The sequence below is a fragment of the Chondrus crispus genome, genomic scaffold (genome assembly GCF_000350225.1).
Source record: "Chondrus crispus Stackhouse genomic scaffold, scaffold_41, whole genome shotgun sequence".
NCBI lineage: Eukaryota > Rhodophyta > Florideophyceae > Gigartinales > Gigartinaceae > Chondrus > Chondrus crispus.
This window is the reverse complement of record NW_005179300.1, coordinates 337,138-352,809: the sequence shown is the minus strand read 5'-3', so window position 1 is coordinate 352,809 and position 15,672 is coordinate 337,138. Positions and strand designations below refer to the sequence as shown.

The 15,672-nt window shown below is 48.3% G+C and overlaps 6 protein-coding genes; 5 read left to right on the top strand and 1 right to left on the bottom strand.

The window, feature by feature from the left end:
- The first annotated feature begins 1,597 nt into the window (after window positions 1-1,597).
- CHC_T00006457001 (hypothetical protein) lies at window positions 1,598-3,152 on the top strand. XM_005718502.1 is given in 4 exon segments: window positions 1,598-1,681; window positions 1,682-1,862; window positions 1,955-2,808; window positions 2,809-3,152. 2 exon segments carry the CDS (start codon window positions 1,682-1,684, stop codon window positions 2,806-2,808), a joined length of 1,035 nt encoding a protein of 344 aa, XP_005718559.1. The 5' UTR covers window positions 1,598-1,681; the 3' UTR covers window positions 2,809-3,152.
- Window positions 3,153-6,578: 3,426 nt separating this feature from the next.
- CHC_T00006456001 (hypothetical protein) lies at window positions 6,579-7,166 on the bottom strand. Its single transcript, XM_005718501.1, has one exon. It carries the CDS (start codon window positions 7,164-7,166, stop codon window positions 6,579-6,581), a length of 588 nt encoding a protein of 195 aa, XP_005718558.1.
- Window positions 7,167-9,507: 2,341 nt separating this feature from the next.
- CHC_T00008576001 (Thioredoxin TRX) lies at window positions 9,508-10,330 on the top strand. XM_005718500.1 is given in 5 exon segments: window positions 9,508-9,570; window positions 9,571-9,777; window positions 9,899-9,963; window positions 10,054-10,267; window positions 10,268-10,330. The coding sequence occupies 3 exon segments, from the start codon at window positions 9,571-9,573 to the stop codon at window positions 10,265-10,267; spliced, it is 486 nt and encodes a 161-aa protein (XP_005718557.1). The 5' UTR covers window positions 9,508-9,570; the 3' UTR covers window positions 10,268-10,330.
- Window positions 10,331-10,712: 382 nt separating this feature from the next.
- Window positions 10,713-12,183, top strand: CHC_T00006455001 (hypothetical protein). XM_005718499.1 is given in 2 exon segments: window positions 10,713-12,092; window positions 12,093-12,183. 1 exon segment carries the CDS (start codon window positions 10,713-10,715, stop codon window positions 12,090-12,092), a length of 1,380 nt encoding a protein of 459 aa, XP_005718556.1. The 3' UTR covers window positions 12,093-12,183.
- Window positions 12,184-13,955: 1,772 nt separating this feature from the next.
- On the top strand, window positions 13,956-14,249 carry CHC_T00006454001 (hypothetical protein). Its single transcript, XM_005718498.1, has one exon. It carries the CDS (start codon window positions 13,956-13,958, stop codon window positions 14,247-14,249), a length of 294 nt encoding a protein of 97 aa, XP_005718555.1.
- An 817-nt stretch (window positions 14,250-15,066) lies between these two features.
- On the top strand, window positions 15,067-15,501 carry CHC_T00010140001 (ribosomal protein L26). Its single transcript, XM_005718497.1, has one exon. It carries the CDS (start codon window positions 15,067-15,069, stop codon window positions 15,499-15,501), a length of 435 nt encoding a protein of 144 aa, XP_005718554.1.
- The last annotated feature ends 171 nt before the right edge of the window (window positions 15,502-15,672 follow it).

Sequence of the window (15,672 nt, the reverse complement as noted above, 5' to 3'; positions counted from 1 at the left end):
TTTTTTGGGGGTGGGGAAAAAATCCCAAAAAAAAAAAAAACCCCCCCGGGGGAAGGATTTTTTTAAAAAACTTTTTTATTTTTTTTTCCCGATTTGGGCCCCCCCCCCCCCCCCCCCCCCTTTAACTGTTGAGCTATTGATTTTTTTCTGTTCGCGTGCCCTCTCTAACAGATACAGATGCTGTTTCAGTTCTTGTTTTCCATATATATTTTCACAATTTCTAATTTTGCGACTTCCAATGTGCGGCTGTCTTACCTCTGGTGACTTGTTTTGTCCCCCAACATGCATTCTGGAATCCCGTTTGAAGTTGGCATGAATTTCTTTGAACTGGCCTCGAGCTTACGGTGTTAGACTCGAATGAGTTTTCAAAGTCTCCACAGGTCAAGGCATGACCTAAACTCAAACAAAACACTTTCGCTTTGACATGGAGGTGCTGCCAAACTTCGATTCTTGCGTAATAAACGAGAGTATCATAAAACCGATATATATTTCCTGGTATTCACTGTGTGGGTCGACAAAGAAACCACTTTTCGTCATCGTACTGTACACCCAAAAGCAGAAAAAAATTGGCCAGTCAACGATGCACATGGATCTATATTGCGAAACGACGTCAGAAGCCTCCAAATGGAAGAAGCTGCCCATTCAACTGAGTACCTTGATGGTGCCATGCAAGGAGCAGAAGTCCAGGCTACAATGTGAATCACAGGATGTCTTAGAACTCAGATAGTGTGAAGCCGTCTCCAGAAGTTTCAATTCTCAAGTTGGAGGGTGGAATAAGAAGTAGGAGGATGTTTGGTATTGCTTAACGAGAGCTGCAATTTTCTACAGTGTAAACGGTTTCTAGAAAGGTGCGAGCAGTCGTGAGGGAAGAGGGGGTTAGGGAAGAGGGTGGTTGTGAATGCGACATGACATGATGCAGGATGAGGAAGAATGGGATCTCTCCGGAACGGTTTTCTCCAGGTGAGATTGCCAAATGTGGCGCGTTGAACATTTTCTGGATCCACCCACTGAGAATAGGCTTGCGCAACGGGCGTTTCACGGCGCATGCTGGTCGGTTGTCATTGTGATTTTCATTGGCAATCTCCATAAAGTCGAATGGCTTTGCCTCGGTTGTGCGAACGGGGACAGAGCCAAGGCATCGAGCTTCCACCAAAAAAATCCGCCATCTAATACTAGTCACTAGTATTATACTGTAGAGAATCCTGCTTGTCCACAGCAAGCTCACACGTAGCTGGCAAGTATATATATACTTGCCATTCACGTGTAATGTACTTACTGACTGGGTGCATCCTGGAAATAACATTCCGCCACTTCGCCACTTCTCACCAGTATAAAATATATTTATAAATATATTTCTTCTATTCCAGCACATACTGTACCAGCGTACTGCATTCAATTGCATTGTGCTACCACGTAGATCGTGAGGTCCCATTGGACGAACGTGTCCCCCCAGTGCAAAATGCAGAACACCAATCATGTCGTGCCAATCAGCCGCTCAAAGGGAATCTTCTCTTTGCACAAATGTTCTTTACTCGCTCTCTTCCGGCCTAACCATCCTCCCTCAACCCCCTGCCTAACGAGACGTCTTCCACCGCCTAACTCAACATTCAAACGCTATCACATTTTCATAGACCGCATCCGCTAGTCAACTCACCGCTTTCCAGTGCAGACCACATCCAGAATGCCGGTAGCAGCCTTCGCAGGCCCCGTCCACGTCTCCCATCACCCCGGTACGCCATCGCTGCGCGCAGTATGCCGACGCCCTCCAAGATTCTCCGCCTCCGCACCCGTTCGGCGTCCCGAAAACGCACCAGGAGATCTCTACGTCGATTCGAGCTGCATAGACTGCGACACATGCAAATGTCAGTACACCCGCTACACATCCTATCCTACTCACTCGCGCCCTCTATACCCTCCAATTAACTTTTGCTCGGTTTCCCATTTCTCGTCGCAGGGCTAGCCCCGCAAATATTCCACTCGTCTCACGGCCAATCTGCCGTGTACAACCAGCCGACCACCCCCGACGCTCAGCTCATCGCTCTGCAGGCTGCCGTCGCCTGTCCGACGGGCTCCATCCGCACCACAAAGCCATCTCGTATTGCTCGCGATGCACGGAGCTCCTTCCCACTCGCTATGCCAAACACACTTGAGTCCACCACCGTACCGGACGTGTTTTACAACGGCTTTGCGTCCCCGGATACCTTTGGCGGTGCCAGCTGGTTGGTCATTCAGAGAGGCGATGATCCGTGCGTCATTATGTTTGACTGTCCGAGGTTTTTCAAGCCTCTGTCAAAGGCTATAAAGAAGATGGCGGAGCCCCTTGGAGGCATCCGTTATTTGGTTCTGTCGCATCAGGATGATGTAGCTGGACATGCGAAATGGGCGAGCGAGCTCGGCGCGGAGAGGGTCATACATAAAAGAGAGTGCAATGAGCGCCAAGGAACAACCGCGTGCGAGGTGCAGTTGGAAGATGCTAACTTTCCGTACACGTTAATGGAGGGCGTTGAGCTGATCCATGTGCCGGGACACACTAGCGGATCGATTGCGATGCTGCACCGTGGAACGCAGAGCTTGTTCACAGGGGATCACATATTTTACTCGCAGCGAGAGGATAGACTATGCGGAGCAAGATACATTATGCATTCAAGGGAAGAACTCGTTAAATCGGTGGAAAAGCTCGTGAATATTCCGTTCCTGCACGGGTGGCCAGGGCATGGCGGACACTTTCACTTTAGCGATGAGGAAGATCGGATAACGCAGATCACATCGGCAGTGAAGTTTATGAGAGATAGTTGGAAACCTTGGTGAGCCTGAGCGCGTCCTTAGGCACGGGTGTGTGGAACTGCAGTTGCGCGAGAACTGCTATAAACGGTAGAAGACGCATCATGTTCCCAGTGATGCTTGCATCAAGTGTGCGGCCCATATATGCCTAGTCCGTAGGGCGATGTTAAGACCAACGAGTATTACTGTCAACTGCTCTTTAGATAGGAGATCTACTGCGATTCCCGTCGGTATGGTACATAGTCTAGTCCATGTCTTCTATCATACCCATTGGTATCACTAGAACGCTGAGCAGTCCCAGAATGTTGTGTGCCATGTAGGGTAGAAGATGTAAACGTAACCGTAAACCGAGTGCAAACACCATGCGAAGAGCTTTACTTGCTGTACCCGCTACAAGTTTTTATTTGCTGCATCGAACTTCCTACAGTACCATAGCAAGAGCTACAGGATGTTTTCATAGGCGACATGACCGATGTCAACATAACCTGCTCTGCATGGAGACTTACAAGTCTTCAACAGAATGTGAATTAGGAAATTTTCTACAGCCTGCAAGGTAGTTCAGGGGCTTGGTATTTTCTTGGCAGGACTATAGTATCATGCTCAGAGGATCCGGCTAAATCCGCGCAAAGATGTCGACTACAGGTATGGAAATATGGCACTTTCCAGTGGGAAAGCCGAGAGACGAGAGAATGTATTAAGTGTACCATCATTCCGCCAACGGAACAAGCGATACTAAAATGTGGCATTCGGTCACTAGAGAGCATTTCTCTTCGGCTTCGAGCATATATAAAGTATTAAATCCTGCTCCACCTAATCTATCGATTTATTCTCAGGGTAGGCTGCACAACCGCGAAGTATCAACTTTGGGAGATCAAGCATTAGTTGTATTCTTGATAAAAACCTGTCATTTCATGGAAAAAAGCGCTGCTTTTGTGGCGTTGCCTATTCCTTTCCGGTAAAACAACACTCTTGCTCAATGGGTACACTGGAAGAACGTAAATGCGACACAGAGGACAAATAAAAAGCTCTGACGATTTCACGAGTGGGTTTCTGTGGTGTGGATGTTACCATCGTTCATAAATCAAATTCACACCGCTTGTTGTCGAAAATTGTTTGTTTCGAACAGAACGGGCCGATACCCGTTTTAGGTCACTCCAGTGCTTTACGATTTTCAAGTGGCGAGGGGTCTCCAAAATTTGCGTGGTGGTGAGAATTTCAGCGTGGACTTTGGAATTGGGGAGAGTCACGGAGCTTTTTGTCGGCAATATCGTCAAGGATCTAGTCTTTTTCACAAACTTATTCATACTCTCATATGGGCGATGGAGCTCACTCGCAAATTGTATGGTGAAGACGATCACTGTGAAGACTATCTTATCATTCGTTGGAGGTCTAGAAAGTCGTGCAGGCCTTTTCAGATGCTGCAGGTGAATTTTTCTATCTCAAAACTGGGACATGAAGCTGGGAGTTCTATTCGGAGACACTTTTATAACAGTTCTACAAGCGACTGGTACTCGTAGAGAAAAGAGGACATGGACTAGAATTCGAGAAACATATATATGTATATATAAATATCGGAGTCTGAAAAGCGTGTGTGTGCTCAGGATAGTTTGCTTTCAGAGGGTCCAACTGATAATTTGCACGTCAGTCTTGTGATATGACGAAGTGTTCTCTTCTATTGTGTGTGTCTGTATCAGACAGAAACTATTCCGAAATCTGCTTCGTGAGGTTCGAGGAAATCTGGGCTTACTCAGGGTACAAGTTTTGTCATGGTGTTAAGAGATTTGGTGATTTCTTACGTGGTTGGGGGTGGTATGTTCATCGTTTGCATCAGCATCAGGCTGGAAACAGTGGTGAAATCTGTTGAGGTCAACAACAATTGGATGAAACATTTTCTTTTTGGGAGAATTGCCAAAGCGGTGACATTATTACACGAAGCTCAAGCTAAATACCAGACACGAGGAATCTGTGAAAGCTGAACATTTTAAATTATTTGAAATTGCACAATAGTGCACATTACGAAATTCCAAAGCCACGTGAGGGGGCATTGCAAAGACAAAGACACGGACATTAAAAATTTGACTCAAAGCATACAAGCGGTCATTACTCTGAATAGTGCTCATACTGGTACAGAAATGTCCATGACAAGGTACTTTTGACTGCGAGTAGAGTCGATGTCAATGGATTGGCATTACATTTTTGCCGTTGTCAGCGATCTCCTGTATAGATGTGCACGCATTTCAATCTCTTCCCTCATTCGAGAGATTTCGCTGTACTGCTTATTCGTCTTAGAAATGTTCTCTCCAAGGGCGATTGCATTTTTATTGATTTCCACGGAATGGATTATGCTGCGATTATGACAGTCCATATACAATTACAATGCTATTATGTCACGCAGTTTGGCATTTGTCTCTTTCTTTTTCACAATCTGCCGTCTCATGAACACCTCTCTCCTCTGTATTCATCAGTGCGTCAATACTGACTTCAATTCTTCCATATTCCCCTAAACGTCGCCCTATAGTTCTGGTGTGATACGGTTGCCAACGCTGCCTTTCATACGGAAGGAAATGCAAGCCCATTCACTCATTTTCTGTTTTCGTGATGCGAATCCGAGTACGAGAGCTCATGCCGATGCATATTAAACAATGCAGATATATCACACAAATCAATAAGAAATAGCCATCACTAGCTTGCTCCCGTTTCAGCGCTCTGACAGCGAGAATCTTCTACATCCGCCACAAAAAAAAGACATATCGCCACATGCAGTTTCAGCCATTATTGTTACATTTGGGTGCACTGCAGTGGGGCGGTGTGGCCGAGGCCAGTTTACAGGGCTCATTTTTTGGAAAGTGGCCGCATAAAAACCTGAGTGTCTTTTGCAGCTCGCAGCAAAGCGGTTGCAAGATAGTGAAGAAAAAGAACGGATCACGGGCAATAGACCTGAAGAACTTTTCGAGTAGCTTGGGGCCTCACAGGGTTGGGTCCAAAAAAGAGCAGTGTTGTGGACCGGCATTTATACTTGAAGCCTCACAGCGGTCCACTCCATCCTCACATGGTAAGGCTTTGACCTGACATGCGCTGCGCAATTGGGAGACGCCCTCCTCAACTAGACGTGTGCAAACGAGCAAAATGGCAACAATGTGCACATGCAGCATTTGTTAAGCTTTACGGGGGCAGATACTGTACAAGAAACAGTTTTCCGAAAGAAATATATTCCACAGTACTGCCTTGTAATATGACTCTCGTATGAAGCATCGAACCGCTGGTTTTGTATGCATGATGTCTCCCTCGGTCCTCGCTCATCACATGTCTGTATTCGTGGCCGGGTGATAACCCGGGTGCCAACCTGGGCGAGTCACCAGGGCATATATCAGTTTAAGAGAAACGGTTGACGTACCGTAGGTATTAGCAGCTGGTCTGTATGAATAGTTTTGAGTATAAAATTTTCTACGCTGGGTCTGCAAACGAGTATCATGGGTCAATGTAAGATGCTTTTTCTACAATCGATGGCAAGGCCCAAACATCCATTTTTGATATACGATGTTTTAGCTGCCGAGCCCTTTTTGATCATATTCGTGACAGGAGGTATCCTTTTCTGGACGTTGGTGAAGTTCTTGGTCCATTGCTGCCGTGACAAAGGGCGAAAAGGAAGGACAAACATAACAGCAGTGCACTGAGAAAAAGGTATAGAAGGCTAACTCCTACGAATTTTATTTGTCTGTGGAGATATTGCTCTCGACAGAAAAGATTGGGATATCTTCGACTGCAGTGCTCAGTTCTCTTACAGAACGGGATAACTGTCATCCGAGATAAATGATTTTGTCTCGCAAGTCGGATGCTCGAATAGTTCCTTCAGGACTCGCATGATACAACTTGCGGTATCGCGAAGAACGGCCAGAAAGGCGAAAGTCCATTATTTGCTCGAGACGAACAAACGACGGAATCAACGCTCGGTAAACTGGAATAGGTCGATCTCCTCGCAGCATGCAGGCATGCTCTTCTTCACTCCCGGCGGTCACTTGTCTAAGCCTATTGGCACAGCGGAAGGGGCCTAAAATGCCTACATGGACTCGTGTTAAGAAGCACGTGAACTTCTTGTATAGTCGTATCTGTCCAGCCGATAATTTCGTAGAATCACTTGGCCGCAAGATTCGATCAATTCCTGGCAAGTCGGAGACATATTCTATTGTGTACGCTGTTCCCCTCTCCAAGTCTGCACCAACTAGTAGCCTTACATCTTCATTTTCGTTGCAGAAAAAGTGCATCTGGCAATTTTTAAGAGCGTCCTCTGGGATATCAGGGAAGGTTGTCGTAGCTCTTATTGCAAGTTGGTTCGATCCCTGAAGTGAGTTCGATATGTTGTCCTGAACTTGACGTCTTAGTTGCATGTACCGGTCGCGAGTGAGTTTGCACTTGTCTTGGTTTACACGAGCAAGCGGGGAGTACAGACCAGCCTCAAACCGACTTACGAGCCTCGTTTGATGAGACATGCTAATGCACAATTTGCGTCATTCTTCGAACATTCTTTTGGAAAGATATGACAAATCACGGGGTGGAAGTCCAGTCTTTGGGGTGCGTGCGAAGCGAGTTATCTCCAGGAAAAATCAGTCGGCTCAAAATGCATCAACATAAGGCACTAAGCGCAGCTCTGAAGGCGTGGGCCCAGAATTTGTTCTTGCGATTGAACCACACTGAGATCTTATACTACGAAGTCTTTAGTCCAGTTCGTGTTGAAAAGCTAGCGGGACGTTTTGATCATGACGAGGTTATGATGTCTCATGTCTCTTCCGGGTCCATCCCGACCAAATTCCGTGGGAAGCTATTGACTCATATGCACGTAATCGTCTCGGAGAGCAAAAGGGTTCATATTTTTGGCGTCTATGATAACAAGGAGGTGTGTCCTCCCGAAATTGTTTCAATCTAAGTTTGATGTTTTGATAAGGGTAATTCCTGGGCAGCATCAGGCGAATGGCAAGCGCAAACCTTCTGAAGGGAAGATCGCGTCAAGAATGGAATGCTTGTTGAGGGGACCCGATACTGCGAATGACGCAATACAATTCAAGGGACTGAGTTGGACCCATGGTCCACTCGGTCCGTTGCAGAAATGCTCCACTCATGGGCTGTGCTTCACATGCGGAAAGCCGAAGTCTACTCAAGATGAGAAGTGTAGAGACTCTGGGCAGCGGTAGTGTGGAATGCAATTGAGTTTCGTAAAAGCAGAAGAGTGCTGATCTCGTTGTTTTCCGAGCTATTGGCCTTCCCTCCTCGTGTACCAGGGGACATCTTTACTTGTGGGTGGCTCCGCTTCAGAATGCATGGAAGGTTCGGCAAGATGGTCCGTCCATACTCATGCTCAAAGTTTCTGCATCACTCGTCGCATCTTTCCTCAAGGCGTTTCAAGTAGTTTCTGGGTTCTTTCTTGTGATCTTAAAAACTGCTTCCTACAGGGGATATACAGTACATAGAACGAAGAAGAAGAAGACTGGTTCTATATTTCTGATGAGGTCATGACATTAGATACTGCAAATTTGCCCTACAAATATACTTTAGCTTTGCATTGCGGTTGGACGCTACCTGAAACCTCCCCTTACAGAACAAGGCCTCGTGCTTCGAAGCTGCGAATGAAAGGCTGTTAGAAGGCCGGCAGCACGTCTCTGTAGAGCAATCTCCCTTGTTGGGATTGCAGGTGAGGGCGTGATCCGGAAAGTTGGACAATTCTTGTTCTTATGGAATTCCATCCTCCAATATGTGCACTGCTGGCTCAAAGCTCTTACCTCTCGAAGTGCCTGAAGACTGATGGAGAAGGGGGCCGGTGAGCTGGTGTGGTTTGGTTTGGCTTTAACCAGAGGGCAGTCCAACGCATGCCTTTGGTTTCGACTATATTGACTGTTTTTATATTTCTTTTTCGTTTTTAGAGAAGCCCTTCAAATGCGTAGCAATTGCACGAGGAATGCTTTTGCACTGTCAGGTGTAGATACAAAGATACAAGCATCACTAGTAAGGGATTTCTGAGTGGATTTCGGTTTCTAGGTAGATCAGAGGAGGATTACAGCTGAACTTTTCGTGCAAATCCGGAAAAAAGAGTTAATGGTTAAACAGCAATGTCATTAGCTGAGGTCGAAATCAATGTGAGCAAACCTGACGTCGTGAGCAACGCGGAAGGATGGCACGTGGAAGTTCTCGTCTTGTCAAAAGCAATATGAAAGTGTACGGCTTCTTTGCGACTTTCCGACGATGCTGTAAAAGAGTTTCGGTAGAGTATAATCGTGACAGCGCGAAGTTTTTGAAGGCAACAGCTCGCTTCTTGGCAAGGGTCAGGCGAACGTTTTATGTTTAGTATATTGAAAGGAGTTAGGATTTTCGAGTGCTACGCGTTAGCAGTTGCGACGCAGCACTGGCACTTCTTCTAGTGAGCCGTGTAGTGCCCCCCTCTCAGGGATCTGTTCCACTTCTTCAACTCGAATCCCCCAGAGCAACTGCAGATGAGACGATTTAAGTTATTCTCCAAAATGAGTGCTCCAACCAGGTACACTGTGAACTGATATGAGGTAACCACAGCGAGATTATTTTGTAGCTCGCATCACTGCTCAGGCGCTGTTGAAAAGTGAAAAATTATATCAAAATTTGTAACAGTGGAATCTTTATCTAGGTCACTTCTTCTCGTCTCGCACATCTCCCTCCTCATATTGCTCTGTTACCATCTATCCTCACCCAAGCCTTGTCCAGTTGCAGAGTGTTGGCTAGGTATCTCATCGAATTTTCGCTGCACACGCGCGTATCCTTCGGAGAAAGATGCCGCTGTCACCGGCGTTCGTACCGTCAGTTGCCCCGATTTCATCGGTTTCGCGTTCATCCTTCGTGAGCAGCGTAAGGCCGGTGGCCTATCATGCAGCGCAATTGCCATCTTATGCGTCGCGGGTAAGCCATAGCGTTGTGAAATGCTCCTGGAAACCCCTCGATATCACCTCCGAGAATTTTGAATCGGATGTTCTGAAGTCGGTACGCATTAAGCTAAAACAGGCTCTTCTTTAGCAATGTTCTCAAGCGAACTTGTCACAAAACGTAGAAGCCCATCGTCGCTAACTCCTTAGCGTCTTAACTGCGTTCCGGTAATGAACAGGATAAACCTGTGCTCGTCGATTTTTACGCTGAGTGGTGTGGTCCCTGCAAGTTAATGTCTCCACTGTATGTAGCCAGTGTTTCTTGAGCATGCGCGCAGAATGTGAGATGGCTTGTCACTAACTATTTTTAATTTTCTCCGCTGACTTCGCGAAGTATGGACTGGGCTGCGACCGAATTCAAGGGTAAATTGAAAGTCGTGAAAGTTGACACGGACAAGGATGATGTGTTGATCGATACTTACAGCATTCGCGGGCTCCCGACTTTCGCCGTTTTTAAGGACGGTGAGGCCTTCGGGGTGAGGGAAGGAGCTATGGGGAAGCCCGCGCTTGAGGACTATATTCTCAAGTATGCACCAGAGGTTGCCTAAGCGTAGATGTTTGGAATATAAAAAAGAAGGGGAGTTGAATGTAGGAAACCAACTTCGAGAAAATGGTTGCGTTTATGAGGGAGGACGTTAGGGATTCACGCATTCCCGTTCGTTTGAATGTACCTCTGATTGCGGCAAGTGGTGACTCGTGTGGGGGCCTGCTGCGTGGTCGCTCGTATTGACGAGAACGCTGGTATCAGGTTCGAAAAACGTGCTACGGCCAGTAGGCTCCGTCGCGGTAATTTCTGCGCAGCGGCTCTATTTAGGAAGCTGGGACATTCATCCCTGATCTTCGCGCAGAGCGTGAACCAGTCTGTGCGTAGGCATTAGAGGTGCAGGGCACCACGAGGGAGTCGTCAAGGACCGAGGGGGCAGTTCGACTTAGAATGGAATTGGGGAACGGCGTACTGGCTGTTGCCGGATTTCTATTGAAGCTTCATTTCTAATGAATTTTCGCGCCGTGGACGATCATGTTAGTGTCGAGTTTCGTTTTGCTTTTGTCAATCGCAGTGACCAATTTTCGTCTCAACGCCAACACCGTCCCCGCCAGACACCCTCATGCTCTGGGCGAGCCATGAGCACGCCACAAGCCAACGCACCCGAGCGACGCACGATGAATCTTTCCAAGCATCCGCAGACCACCGCCCGAATTCTACTCATCTTTTTCGTCGCCTTTCTCGTCCTTAACGGGCAGCTTTACATCGGCTCTACCATTGCCGGCACCCGGCCGCGCCGTCATGATAGTACTGCCAATTTGAGGAGCGTACGCTCATACGCCGACCTCATTTGGGAGGAATGCGCTCAAATCATCAACCTAGGCTTGCCAGATATTGGAGATGCGGGGCGCATCTGGTTGAAGCATGCGTTTGTGGGAACGAATGTTGACCCTTCTGACAAATTCATCAAACCGGAGAAACCCGATGTGACTGCACGGGACAAATACAAATGTAGATGTCAAATACCTGAGGTTCATGCTGGACGTCAACCTCGCCTGACGGCGATCGTGCAGAGCTTCAACCACCATGCCAATATTGCAAACATATCTACCGCGTTGAAGAGATCGAGCGTTATTGAAGAAATAGTTATCAGCGAAGATGGTTCAACAGACGGATCCTTGCACGACTGGCAATCTTCGCTCCCGGATCCCTCGCATTTTATTATTAGGTCAAACAACTTGCATGAATTGCGCAGTTACAATCGCGCAATGCGCATGGCGTCAGGCGATTTTGTAGTCCTTCTCCAGGACGACGATTTACTGCCCATGTCGGACGAATGGGTCCAGAATGCGCTGCGCTTGTTCGAGGCACTCCCAGAACTTGGTGTGCTAGGTGGATATATTGGTCAGCTATGGGACCATGCCACTGGTGTGGGATATGAATACGGCGAGCAGACTAGCACGCATGGTGGCCTTCGGAAAGGAAACACTCAACCCCTTCCGTTTATTGAACCAACAACGGGCCTGCCGTTCATGTACGCTGAGTGCGTATGGATAGCACCAGTTTTCGTTCGGCGGAGCCTCTTGCGCAGAGCAGGAGGGCTTGAACTAACAATAGCAAAGCGCGGAGAGCCTGGAGTTTGGCAGGATTGCGTACTTAGTTATGAAGCCTGGGTTAATGGCTTCTCCGTCGGAGCGTATAGCGCTAAATTTGAGCGTGGTGTAGGCGGCCATGGATCCGCCACTTCTTCCTTGAAAGTCAAGCAAAGAGAGCGCGTGTATGAGCGAGCAATGGCGTACACAAATCGAAAATTCCCTCGAAGAAGGATCCACGATTCTATAGTTGCCATGAACAATCAAACTCTAGAACCTCGCCGCTTCCCGGCGTGATATTGCATCTGATATGTATCTCCTTCCTTGCTAACTTAGTCTTCACGCGGTATACACTCCGCAGAAACACATAAACTAAACAACTCCGCAAGATCTGCCAACAGTATTGCGCTTTCCTATGGCAACTTCGAGGCAAGCCGCAAAGCAGAATTCGAGCACAATCTACTATTCGTCAGCCACCTTGCTTCGATCATTTTCAATCGCTCTATACGGGGCCGTCGATGGAGATATGTTCTTTGCTATGGCATGGAACAAGCTGGCTGAAGGGCAAATGACTGCATAGTCGATTGACAAGGTAGGCGCATCCATCAATCGATTAAGGTACTTTTGGATCTACAAACTCGTTAAACTGGACGTCCATCTTGACACGGCCGCCCCCGGATGATAGGTCGATCCAGAAAGAAGCAGCAGTACCACTAATTTGAGAGATGGGAATGCTACCGTATCCAATTATCCTGTTCAGGCTGTTGGCTTTTGCGACGAGACTTGTCATCGAGCCGGCCCCGCTGTGCGTGAGTGAGTCAATTGGAGGTGCCAGAAAATCGCGGTAATAAGTTAAGTAGCATCCCTCCAAAACCTTGATTCTGAGCATGCCCGTTTTCGGTTTTTGCACGAACAATTCCCACCCCTATGCGAAGTCATTTAAAGGCGAAATGAAGCGATTGTTAGTGTGGCAAAACAACCGGACGATGGGGAGGGGGGGGGGTATATATTTCTAAGTGCGACGCTTGCTGAGTGAAAAATAACTTACTTCGTTCCAAACCGCGGACCCATTTCCACTTCCGATCTCTGAGGTCTCGCTATTCTTCTTTGAAATTGTTGACTGAGACTCGACCTCCAGCACTACGTACGGATCTGTCCTTCCAAGGGTAGGCCGACGAAGGCCTTCCGCTCGTAGCAACAGGCCGGTTAGTACACCTCGAAACCGTCGTGGAACGAAGACGTTTTTGAGGTCCCCCCATACACTGACAAATTCTTGAAGATCAACCTTGCCGTCATCGTTAATATCGAGCAAATTTGCAATTGAATTTCTGTCCGCTTCTGACGCATAGCCCCATTCAATAAGGCCGCTGGAGACTTCTGCAGGACTCAATACGCCGTCGTCATCCAAGTCCAACACATTAAACAAGTTGACCAGCTCTGGAACCTTGGTCCTAAGGTCTTCTTTAGACGTAGCACGGGAGTGTGGGCGAACCCCTCCGGCGTTGAGAACGTCCATCTCCCGCTCAACGTTTGTTTCTCTTTCTTCCATGAGATCGATAAATTGCGTCTTCGGAAAGAGAAATTCGCGTGGCACGTCCTTTGTAAGAATTTTGTTGAGAATGGTAGATAAAAACGGAATTGCCGAAACTGGGAGATAATCAGCAATCCGAAGCTTGAGTTTAACGATTGGCATGCTGACGAGTGCCCATTGCGCAAACTTGATCCAGGGCTTGTATGGGATTAGAGTAAAGCCGACCCACACTTGGGCCTCAATGTCGAGCGAGCTGACGCTAATCGGAATATTGATTAGCCTCTTGGTGGCTGGGAGACGAACGGCGACGTTCATCTCGATGCGACCGTCCCTATCACCGACGAGACGCAAACCAAATCGATATTGTATTTCGCTGAGAGACCGAGAGGGAAGTCGCTGGATCTTCTGAACCAGTGCCGGGCTCTCCCCCATGGTCAGTTTAGTTATAAGCACGGATTCGACCATGGGAGGCAACTCCATGTCGTTCAAAACTGGCTGCAACACATCTCTTGTCAGCGAGTTTGTTGACTTGCGAAATAGTCGCCACACTGTACGGAGACTGCCGAATGCAGCAAAGGATATATAAATTTAAGGAGGAACAAAGAAACACATTTCAAGTCAGTTGCTCTATGCGAACGAGTGGGTGCAGAACGACCGTCACTGGAAAACAAACCTCATGTTCAGCCATAAAGAACTCTCGCCCGGGCTGGAGCGACCAATTTGATTGGGTCGAGTTGAAAGTAGGAAGGCGTTGCTGTCATCAATTTCCTTACGCTGCCCATCAGACTGGCGTGGGGGCGACGAGGAAGATCCGACAAGGACCGGTGTCCTCCTACCAACCGCAAAACCGGAGAGAATTGCGCCGAGAGTGGCGGCAACGACAAGCATACAGGCTGACAAAGGGTCGGCGGCGCGGTCAGTGACTGCAGCTAGCGGGTTTGATGAGAAGTCGGTGAGAATTTGAACACGAGCGCTACGTCGGGTAGCTGTGGCGACATGTGGTAGTGGGGATGGCAAAATTGTGACGCGAGGAGCTTGACATGTTACGCTTGGAGTTGTTGGACATCCACGAAGGCGCTTTCCTTTCAAAACCGGAACTCGGTGAGGAGAAAGAAGGCGGACTGAGTGGGAGGGGGTTGCTAGAAAGAGCAACAGCAATGGCCGCATGCTCGCGGCGCTCGTGTTGCCCGGCGAGCGGCCGATTGCCATCGCATCTTCGTCGGTTGGTTTGAGAAGCCTGCGTTAGGAGCAATTTGGAATATGCCAGGGGGAACGGGTTGACGACGGGGATATAGCAGAGGTGACCTCCAATTGTGCCTCTTGTGATGAGAGGAGTAATGGAGCAATGCAAGAAAGAGGGATAAATGGGATGAGGCGTGAGGTCGAAAGGAGCGGTTTTTGATCTCAAGACACTGAGATGACTGGTGACACCGCCTAGTGACATCCTTGTCTTGATATGACGCCACGTGTACGGGTCTTTCTCTAAACCGGATTGGCATCGATCTGGTTGGGATCTCGATCCAAGTGCCCTAAATAAAATCGATCGCCGGCGTTCAACCAACCCCTTCATTATTTTCAATTTTCAACACTGGACTTCTCGCCTCGTGTGTCATTCCCGCCGATGGCCCGCCGGCCGATGTGGCAATATCCGCAAGCCCTTCTCAGTCGGCCACACTCCCTGCCTTTTCCATCAGAGCCCTCTCGCGCACAGCTCGACGACAGCCGCAAACGTCTAGCACCATGAAGCAGTCCAGTGCGGTTTCGTCTTCGCGGCGCAAGAGCCGCAAGGCCCATTTCACCGCCCCCTCGTCCGTGCGTCGTATTATCATGTCGGCTGCTCTGAGCTCTGAGCTCCGTCAGAAGCACAATGTTCGCTCGCTGCCACTGCGCAAGGGTGACGAAGTCAAGATCGTTCGTGGAAACTTCAAGGGTGATGGTAAGGTCCTCACGTGCTACCGAAAGAAATACGTCGTCCACGTCGAACGCTGCACTAAGGAAAAGGCAAACCAAATGCCGGTCCCCGTCGGAATCCACCCAAGCAACATGGTCATCACCAAGATCAAGATGGATAAGGATAGAAAGGCTATTCTTGATAGGAAGAACAGGGAAGCGAAGCAAGACAAGGGCAAGTTCTCTGAGGGAGAGGTTAACGTGCCCATGGCCGACGTCGATTAAGCGCAACTTCTGTATTGCGGAGTTCCGGCCATTGCTCAACTGGCAAGTCGGTGTCACCCGAATGCGCAGTGCTCGTGAAGTAAGGATCAGATCTCATCTGTCGTCTGCGCTCCCCGCGTTTCGTGCTTCGCGCCATCGTAGTTCGGCTAGAACATGTTGCCACATGTTATG